Source organism: Hordeum vulgare, chromosome 4H (assembly GCF_904849725.1).
Source record: "Hordeum vulgare subsp. vulgare chromosome 4H, MorexV3_pseudomolecules_assembly, whole genome shotgun sequence".
Lineage (NCBI taxonomy): Eukaryota > Viridiplantae > Streptophyta > Magnoliopsida > Poales > Poaceae > Hordeum > Hordeum vulgare.
In genome coordinates this window covers 106,525,915-106,536,457 of record NC_058521.1, presented here as the reverse complement: position 1 = coordinate 106,536,457, position 10,543 = coordinate 106,525,915, and the positions used below count along the sequence as shown (strand labels likewise).

Here is a 10,543-nt window from a genome sequence, read left to right as displayed (position 1 = left end):
TTCATAATATGGCACCTTCATCTGATGCTAAATGCCGTGATGGTAGAAGATTTATTGTTGGCGATCTCTGTATGTTGCTCTACATGTTTGCATGAATGGGCTTGTATGTCTGTTCATGTTACAAGCCGGCACTCTATCAGGCAGCATTTTAAGAAGTAAACGATAGACAATCTGATATATGAGAGTTTCTTTAATAATTGTACCTTATTTTTGTAGTGGCATTGCTATGTGCGGAGAGGTCCTTTTGCCATCTTGGTTGGGAAAAGCTGGCATCAGGTTAGATATTCCTCTTTGTCTGGGAACAGATACTCTCACATGCAACCGTTATTCTTATCAGTGTGTACTCAAAACGTGATCAGAATGACTGTGCTCATCATCATTTTGATGCAATGCCGGTCAAAAGTATGGTCTCATGTAGCACCATGATTGCTGGGTACTCGTAGTGGAGAGGATATGCAAGGTCTGGTACTTTTTCTCAGTGATGCACCAAGAAGGGATGCACATGAGTGAATTTACCTTTAGCAGCACTCTATGTGCATGTCCTGGAAAATATGCTTTGTGTAAATGCAAGCAGTTACACGCCATGGCCCTCAAGCTTGCACTGGACTCCAGTAGTTCTGCCAGAACTGTAGTTTGTGATGTTTATGCAAAGCTTAATACTCCAGATTTAAGGATGCAAGCCGGATTTGTGAAAAGATGCCACAGAGAACTGCATTTACTTGCAGGGTATGCGCATAATGCTCTTCAGGATAGCACAAAGGGAAGGAGTACTGTTGAATGGATTCACTCTTTCTGCTATCCATAGTACACGTGCATGTTTAGCATTGATAATTGAGGGTTTCTCAAGTAAATACAATAATTGCAAAGTACGATTTTCATGGAAACATCTTCGTTGGAGCATATCTCGTGGATATCTATGCATGAGTTGCCTGCAGGTTGGAGGAGGGGGGGGGGGGGGTGCAATGGTCGCTGGTTTTTCTAGGCATGCTCACTCTTGCGGAGTTAAGATTCTTTCAAGAAAATGAAGTGGTTAAGGGTTTCTCTGAATGAAGGTAAGGTACCCGTTTACCTGTACTGTCAGTATGCAGTCATGCAAGCTTATTTGGAGAGGGCCGTCACTACTTAAGATTGCTAATGAGTGATCATTCGGTTGAACCTGGCTAATATCCTTCTCTATTTTTTGAAAGGTTGATGTTTCTGGATGAGCTAGGAAGATTGACAAGACCTGGGATTTGGTTCCAGTAACAGTGTTTGAACCTACTGCTTCTATGTGAGGATCTTTGCCAGGGTAATGCAGGAGCTACAGGAGAATAACATTAGCCGGAATAGAGAGCAAGCAGTTTTTCCAACTTGGACCTGACAAGGGTGGAAACCATGTTTGACATTCAGATATATATGCTGCCAGTCCAAAGTGGGATAGTATCTTGACGACTGATACAGATCACCCTCTATAATAAGTTAAAAGGTAATTTACAGTGAGATGAGAAGACCTCTACACAGGGCCAGCTAATACGCAAAGTGACCTTCATGTATGTGCATGACTGCTCGAAGTGGGAGTCCGGAGCTGCTTAAATACCAAAGTGAGGACTTGTTACTTTCTTTGGTTTAATCAACTTAAGTTAGTATTACCAACTACTTACAATATACAAAACCTTAGGATCTGTAACTTCCATTTCTCCATGAGTTCATGAAGATTGCAACCCATCTTACTGAACGTCTGGTCATTGCCAGATATCTGTAGATTCAACCATTTTAAGGATGGTTCATGTTCTTGTGGGGACTTCTGGGGATTCAGAACTGAATGAGACCAATCATCTTGAGTGGTGCTCCCATCATGTAGCAAATTATTGTCCTGTGAGTAGTGGCTCTGCTGCTTTAAAGATCCATGTCGACTTATATTGTGAGATTGGCCATTGAAGTCAATAATGTCATGCTGCTGACCCCATTTGGTGTAATATCAGCAGTATCATCTGAACTGTGCACAGCAAATGGTAGCCCAGATGTGGGTCCTTGATCATCTGAACAGACTTAGTGACCTACAAGCTCTTGTCTTGTCCAGTAGTTGCGCCATACATCATAAGACAATGCCTCTTAGATGTCAAGGATTTATTCATGTACAAATGTTCTGGAAGTGGATTTCTTCTTTCCGTGCCCCTGCTGATTTGGGTGTCTCTGGAAGTGATTCGCTGCAATGCAAATACTGGGCACTATTGTCTATGGGTGTGCTGCAGTAGATAACAGCAGCGATTGATGCACATCTTGGTTCGCTCCCTTATGATTTCACCATCCTCATTGTTGTTTCCGATCAAAGAATGATGACCTATGGAAAGTGGTATGCTCCATTCCCTTGCCAGTGTTCCCACTCTCATGTTTTCTGCAATTTGTTCAACACTTATTTTATACTCCGTATTTGATACTGTAGTTCACCCTGTTGCATTGAACACAACTGTTACTGGCAAATGTGTTGCAGCAACGCGAACCTGCTCATGTAGGTTTTAAACCCATTTAACTTGTCCGTTTCGGAAAAAAAATCCATTTAACTTGTTGGTCAGGAAAAACTCATACATAACTTGATTCTGTGATTCATCTCTTGTGACTTGTACAGTTGGAAACCAAGTTACGCTGAAGCTTTAGTCAGACATTCTACAAAAAAATATTTTCTCAACAGTTTTGTCTTTCTCTACCATTTGGGTAGCCAGATAGGGCTAATATTCTAGAAATAATACCACACACCTTTTGACTTCTCATTTGACATGTAGCTGCTCCCTCTTCTCAGACACATGTTTTCATTTATTTCTCAAACATATAAATCCCTGAATTCTGATGCTTTATTTTCTTCCTTTGGAAAATGGCATCACTTTCATTGCTCAAAATTAAATATTTAACTAATTTATTTGTCATCATGATGATCATCAGTTGGTCTAGGAGGTTGCTATTCTGAGTCTTGACTCATATCTCGCCAACAATTTGGAGGCCTACTCATTCTCTTTGTACCAAACAAGACACGGGACGAAATCTGGACACAGTGTATATGCTTGTCCATATGTTATCATTAGCAGCTTAAATATATGTTGTAGAGTAGTTTCCACATTGGCACATCATAGTTTTATAGCACAATCAGACATACCTTAGGCACTTACAGTCCTCCAATGGCCCACCATCTGACCTGTTTTTCTCAAGGAAAGTACTGTTTCTGTACAAAGGCAGGCGTCTAGAACCACTAGCCAGGTACTGGGGAAAACGGCAAACGATGCATATAACTACAGTACAGTAAGACATGAGCATTCATCAGGCCAGCCCGTTGCCTGTGGACCATGCTGGCTCATGAGCCTCGCCTCATGAAGGCGGTGACTTATTTGGAAAGCAACGAGATCCAGTAGCTGATGCCTGATGGGTGCATCATGGCCAGCATATTGTAGGTCCAGTTTGTGGGTCGATCCGGCCCCTGGCACCCCGTTTGCATGGTATCCCTATTTTTTTTCTTTTGACTTTTCCCAACAACGCTACTACTCAGTAGGGCACAGTTAATAGGTTTTGCTCCCAGCTTAAAAAACTGCAGATGATGCGATTAGTCTCTACTTTTCAGTTGCACCTTCTCGGTATGTGTTACATAGAGTGAGAGTCTGCTTTACCATTATGGCGCTCACATGACACATTTGCGCTAATGCTAAGATAGATTGGTTTTGGTGTTCAAAAGTGTTAATCATGCAACCCTGGGATAAAATGCTGTCATGCTTTTGGAATTAGGGAAAGCTTGCCCCTGCGCTGCACATGGCTCGTGTTACAGTAGTGGACAGGAAATCTCGCTGTTGATACAGTAGTTAACCTGCTAGTTTTAATCATCATTTCTAAAGTTGATCGGTCGAATGATCTAGGACCTTGTTTTAATAGCTGCTTGTCCTGGTATTCTCCACTACGTGCATGCATGTATGTAGCAAGACCTACTTCTCAGGCAACTTGCACCTGCAATCTCTAGTCTTTACAACAAGTGCTTACACCAGATTGGTGACCTAGGTGTTAGGCTTTTAATCTAGATTCTCCAGGCACTTTATTTTAGCCTCGGCGTGTTTCGCAAGCTGGCAGTACGGCTAATCTTTTATGGCTGGCGATGGCTTGCCCTCTGCTAAGGCTTGAAGAGCAGGTATCACCAGGTCAGTTTAGCTCATGTTCCTCCAGCATCTACTTTGTAACATTGACTGGTCATAACAATAACATGTTGTTTGTCTCATGCTGGTTTGTTTACATAGGCAACAAAGCTGGAGACATAGCTCTAATTTTCTTTTGATACATGTTTGTGAGGAATCATGCTGGTTATTGGAGTTTAGCGGCCTTTTGTGTCTGGGCTTAGTGCTTGTTAGACCATCAGCTTAGCCAGCCTTTTGTTTCAGTATATCCTATTAGGGGAAACTGAGCCCACTAGTACATTCATCTTTTGTTGAACTTTTCCTCCCCGAGGGAACAAAAAGGTTGAGACCGACCACTAAATATTAAGATAAGGAAAAATCCGCAGATGTGGGCATCATTTATGCTACTCCCTCCGATCCATAGTACTTGTCGCTGCTTTAATACAATTTTATTTTTTAATGCTGCCATTTGCTAATTTTTCTTTTCATGAAATTGTTAGTGGTTATGTTTCCATGTATTCAACATGAATCAGTTCATGGTTGGCACGGACATGAAAAATATCCCTTATTCGGTTATTCCTAACAGGGCCTTTTTTTTTTTTTGAAGCCGAGGCAAAAGATTTGAAGTGACGGAATACATTGCTACTTAATCCTTACACTTCTAGGTGGGAGTGAAAGCATTGAGCCCTATTGATTGCAAAAGTGAAAGCAGTTACACCACCACCAATTAATTGATTGCTTGAGCTCTACAACAGTAGAACTGTACCGAAAAGAGAGAGGGGAGAGAACAAAATCCCCATGGGGATGTTTCTTGAGCAGGCAGGAGAGGATACATCAGCTTCAGAGGTTCTTCTTGGCCCTACTGAAGCACTCACTCGCAGACATGACACATACATACACAAGTCTGCCTGTCTGTGTAGCCCTCTCTTTTTCCTGAATCCTCCCCTCACTCACCCATGCCTGCCGCCGTACATCAAATGGTGTTTCTGGAAGACAAAAAGGGGAGAAAAGAAGAAAAAGAAAAGGGGCGGTGAATGGATGGATGGATGGATGGGTGCGTGGATGGAAGATTGACCGGGGAACAAGGGATCTCCCCACTTCCTTCCTTTTCCTTCCACGGGTCAATTCAAACCTGTCACTTGGTGCACAGCAGCAGTAGTAGGCTGGTGGTGGTGGTGGTGGTGGTGCTAGTAACTTGTTCCACCGCTGGTTGTTCGGCTCATGCAAAGAAAGGCATGGCATCAGATCTCCTCGTCATCTTCTTCATCAACTGCCACTGTCATGTCGAGTTCTTGATTGGTCAATTTTTCAGAATTATATGTGGCTACTAGTTGTCGCGATCATTGATGATTCAACTCAAATGATGTTTCAGTACTGACCGGTTGCTGGGAACTGGAGACATGGCGGCGTAGGGGTTCTGGTGCACGTAGCCGTACGTCGCCGGCGCGGCTTCTGCCTCTGGCTCTGGCCCGCAGTCGAGGTTCACGCCGAACAACCTGAGCCGGCGTGTCGGTGCCGAGGCTGGGCTGCAGCTTCTGGCGTCTGCGTCCCACTGGGGTTCTCCTGCGATTGTTCATTCCGCAGAAATGGCGTTAGAGGTACGAAAATGGCAACGTGTCTTGGTTTCTTCTTCAGTTCATGCAGCCTTAATCTTACCTGCATGGTGCATGTCGCTGTGATCGTGCTCTGCTGAGCGACGGTAGGCGTGGGAGGTGGCCGGGCTAGTAGGGTATGAGCCGGATGTGCTGTAGCACATTGGGCTCCATGGCTGCTGCTCCCTGGGGTTGTGCCCGGAGGCCGGCACCACACGCACGGCAGGCGGTGGTGGCACTGCTGTTGGTGCACTGACGTCGCCGCGGCGCCTGCAGCCGATGAAGAGACGGTCGCCGGTGCCGAGGCCGCGCACCCTCTCAAAGTGCACGACGTCGCCGGCGTCCAGATGCTTCTCCTTGACGTACCGGCTCCAGCCCTTGGTGAGCACGTAGCTCTGGCTGCTGGTCCAGTACGAGTACCTGAACCGCCACGGCTTGCCGGCTTCGTCGTCAAAGGACAGGAGCAAGCCCTTCTCCCCAGACTCGCCGCCAAGAGGGAAGCACCTCTCGGCGTGCTGCTTCGGGATCACCAGCCTGTTGAGCTTGCCTACATCGCTGGGCGTGAGGGCCTTCTCAAACAGGTGCTCCTTCTCGTAGTGGTACTGCTGGTAGTGCAGGTTCGTGTACATGGCCACCCCCCATGGCCATGCATTGGGGTGCTCCTGGGAGAGAGGATTCATGGCCATCCTAGCTAGCTGCTGGGTGGAAAACGTGTTAGGCTCTTGTTCGTGTGTGGCAAAAGCTGGGACTGGGACGATCGATCGATGGAGTAGGAGTAGCTAGCACCTAGCAGTGGTGATGTTGTGTGGTGTAGAGAACCATGCAGATGTCATGGGCAGGCATTTATAGCCTACCAAGGGGAGGGAGCTTTGGGGGTGCCCATGTGATGAATTAATATTTTCTCTGGTACATGAGGGCTCAGCAGCTACTAGCTCAGTGCATTTTGATCTTGGGAGGGAGCATACGTAGTATTTTTAACCTAGCTAGACAGGAAGAATCAAAGTGAGGGGCTTCAAAGTTGCTGGGGTTAGAATATATTTATATGTGGTTTCTTTCAGTGTGTAGCTGCTGCCGATGCTGAGGTTAGAATATGTAGTTTCCGTGTGTAGCTAGGTGCTGATGAGGAATGATCAGGTGGTGGTGCTTCAAAGTTGGTGCCTCGCCATTGTGGCCTAATCACAGCCATCCAAGAGGTGGAGTAGAATAGAGTAGGCCCTACCACTGCTTCCATGTGCCTTGGTGGTTGGAGGCTATGTGTGACTGAGTATTCACTGTCATTAGCCTCCCATTTCCAAGGCCCCGTTCTAACTAAGGAAGAGAATATATTCCAGGCCTTCCATTTTTACAAGAGTCCATTCTACTGTGCACTTTGAACTGAGTAACATTTACTAGTACTTGCTGGAGGGATTTTTTAGAGAATAACATGTGGCAATCTGCATCGACCGACTTGATGGATTAGCTGGAAGAGTTTGGTTGATAATTTGGCAGAAATTTATAGTTTAAATCTGTGGTCCGCTTGGAATAGCTGGTAGGCAATTACTTGTTCAGTTCTTGGTACTGCCTGGTCTCGCCAGATGTGACATTTGAGGGCGTATGGACCGTGGGATTTTATTATCATGCGCTATCATGTGGTACTAGCGCCAGCCATTTTATTTTTCATCTCAGATTCAACACAATCAAGAGTTGTGCCAGGTCTGTCTAATTGAATGCCTGGCTGACAACCTAACCGGGCAGGACTTGCAAGCAAGGTGCTGGTTTTGGCTAGATTCTTACACAATGGCTTGAATTTGACTGTAAGGTAGTACTGGACTAGTATTATTTCCATTTGGTGCAGGACAACTCGTGTCATAAATAAATCAACCGAGTTCATGGCTGGGCAAGTAGGGAGGAGTGGACAATTGGTGTGCTATTGACAGACCAATTATTTCGTCCTACTTATTAAGTTTAGCATTCTCTAAGGTTGACACGATTGTGTATCTCCTAAAACTCAAACTCTGTTTCTAAAAGTTCAGTCTAACTTCTACTCCCTCCGTTCCTAAATATAAGACCTTTTAGAGATTGCTCTATGAACTACATACGGATGTACATAGACATATTTTAGATAATAGATTCACTTATTTTGCTTCGTATATAGTCTTCTAGTGAAATCTCTAAAAGGTCTTATATTTTGGAACGGAGGGAGTACTTAGTAAAATGAATCCAGTCCAACAAACTAAACCCGCTTCGCTGGTGCGTGCTGTCATAGTGCTACAATCCAGTATATGCGCTACAGTACCTGCAACGGTCCAGGGGGCCATGACAACCTGCCTCTCTTGAGGGTACAAGAAGGGTGGTTTTGGTTGGATGAAATGATTTAATTTCTTGTGTCCTAATAAACATTGGGCGTTTGGGGGAGCACCTATCGTTGCTAAAGGATTGGAATCACAGGACATTGGGTGATCTGTTTTTTTCTTCTTCTTTCTTTTATAAATTTATAATGGCAGATCTGTATCAGATTCCATAAAATATCAAGGACAAAATCCGCGATGTCGCTTTGCTTGCTTCTTTGGAGACAGGCATTCCATCACATGGTTTTGGGGGAAGCTGTTATGGCTAGATACATTGTGTGCTGACTAATGCATGCATGCTTATGTTAACTGTTATTCAGTTTGCCAAACTTTGGAGGAACCGGAGAGGTCATTTTTATGTTAGGGTGTACTGTCAAGAATCTAATCATAGCAATGATCAACAGACCTAAAGAAATCATCCTCCCGCTCATTTCATTATCTTTACTTCTGACCCTGCTTTCTGTTAATCCTGCACCAGAATAATGGGGATATACATGTACGTGATCATAATCTCACGTGGCCTTGTCATTGCCTCTTCTGCTTTCTGTTCAGCGTTCATGTTGATGGTGCTTCAAGTTCCCAAACGCCAGGATGAGAACTGGAACGGCACAGAGATCATGCATGCACCCTTCTCCAGTTTCCAACGGATTGTGAATCAGGTGATAAGATTTTTGTCCCCAGTTAGTCTTCGTATTTGCCTTGTCAGTGTGTACAACTCCCAGCCCTCATAGTTGCTCCTGTTTTATACAAATTCCCAGAAAATTATATATTCTGCAGTTTTCTTTGTGCGTGCACACAGAGTCACATACTATGCAATAAAGAAAATTGAGTCTCAATAGCTACATGATTATATGTATACTATATCACATCGATTCACCTGGTTAAACTACCAAGTCCTATGTTTAGCTCTAGGTGTGGTGCTATGCAGAAGTGGAATAAGCGCTCACTATTTTGTTTCGAGGAAACTGGTAATATGCGCATTATGTGCACACATGATATATTTAGTGGAATTTAAGATGTTTGATCATTACGATTTTCTTTTCTTCCAGAATCACAAGTTTGGTGTGTAGTAATGGACTAGTTTAACTAACATAGACAGTTAATCTTCGTTCTGTCGACTGCATGTCCAGACTTTGGCCAAGAATCAAGAAAGAACTGCAAGTTGCAACTTGATTTTATTGTCTGTTTTGTCAAGGAGTGGCAGGGTAACTAGAATATTGTCACCCATATGCCGGACGCATTGGTGTAGTGCATGCACTTGTGAAATTTGACCAAGTGTATCATACTTAAACATGACCATGAATAGGGAGTAGGGAGCCACGCTGCAGGTCCTTTTTTCTCAACTCAATGATGCAGCTCACCTGCCCAATCTTTTCATAATGCAGGTTTGGTTTCTCCATGCACATGAATGAGTTGGTATCCCATGGAATTGAATACAAGATAACTCAAGATAAGGGGACACATGCTAATGCTCCTAGTTTAGTTATCCCTGTGGTCTCAGCTCCTTTCCAAGAGGCGATGCATGTTTTGCCGAGTTCATGCAGATGTGGGACTTGGAGCCTTGAGTGCAGCATGTTACTCCTCTCTATTCACAAATATATACATGCCACCGTGGGAAGTGTGCAATGAAGCATTACCAATCTTGGACCTTTTAATATTGCAAAATCAAAAGTATCTAAATATCTTCATCTGAAATGATAATTGCCCCTTACGGGGTTAACGTTCGGTTGGCAAGTACTCCCTCCGTTCCTAAATATAGGTCCTTTTAGAGATTTTACAAAAGGACTACGTATGAAGCAAAATTAGTGAATCTACGCTCTAAAGTATGTCTATATACATCAACATGTAGTTTCCTATTGAAACTTCTAAAAAGACTTTTATTTAAAATTGGAGGGGGTATATTTCATAAAAAAAAAATCTGCATCCTAGCTGTTTGCTGACATATCATTACCTCTTGGAAACTGAGCTATGTTAAAAGGCTAAAAATGTCATGTCAACCGAATAATATGTGCAGCATTATGATGGCATTAGCTTAAGAGCCATAACCCTATGGTTCTGGCATGTAACACTTTTGTGGTGATGGCTAGCGTGCTACAATGTGATTCTGTTTCCTCTAGCACGGCTTCTATTTAAATCCTGTTTTTAAGCAAGCATATATGTATAATGAAATCTCGTTGCAAGATTGCACAGCATATATTCCATGGCATGGACTTTGAGTGACAGAATCCTCCATAATTAGTTGAGCTCATTTTGTCATGGATACTTTTGTGTTTTTACAGAGAGAGAAAAACCGACGTTGGAGTCATAATTGTTAGACTGTTATTTGTAGTCTTGTTCAATTCATTTTTTAAGATGTATCCTTTATATATAAGAGCAACTTCAATCGTCGAACCAAACGAACGGTGATTTTATCCGTTTTTTGTCCGTCTGATTCGGTCCGGTGAACACCAACGTCCGCTTCCGCGTTTAGGTCGACGCATGCGTCCAACACCGATCCAAC

The 10,543-nt window shown here is 43.7% G+C and overlaps 1 protein-coding gene and 1 long non-coding RNA gene across 4 annotated transcripts; one reads left to right on the top strand and one right to left on the bottom strand.

The window, feature by feature from the left end:
* Positions 1 to 282: 282 nt before the first annotated feature.
* LOC123448040 lies at positions 283 to 9,738 on the top strand. 3 transcript variants are annotated; one of them, XR_006631592.1, is made up of 6 exons: positions 283 to 1,052; positions 1,188 to 1,580; positions 1,732 to 2,332; positions 5,497 to 5,722; positions 8,596 to 8,702; positions 9,429 to 9,738. It is a non-coding gene; the product is annotated as an uncharacterized LOC123448040 (long non-coding RNA). The 3 variants fall into 3 exon arrangements; XR_006631593.1 differs by having other exon boundaries at positions 1,658 to 2,332; XR_006631591.1 differs by having other exon boundaries at positions 1,188 to 2,332.
* On the bottom strand, positions 4,819 to 7,168 carry LOC123448039 (B3 domain-containing protein Os11g0156000-like). The gene is made up of 3 exons (XM_045124809.1): positions 5,781 to 7,168; positions 5,504 to 5,687; positions 4,819 to 5,400 (listed from the first exon to the last, which is right to left on the bottom strand). The coding sequence occupies exons 1-3, from the start codon at positions 6,400 to 6,402 to the stop codon at positions 5,391 to 5,393; spliced, it is 816 nt and encodes a 271-aa protein (XP_044980744.1). The 5' UTR covers positions 6,403 to 7,168; the 3' UTR covers positions 4,819 to 5,390.
* Positions 9,739 to 10,543: the final 805 nt, after the last annotated feature.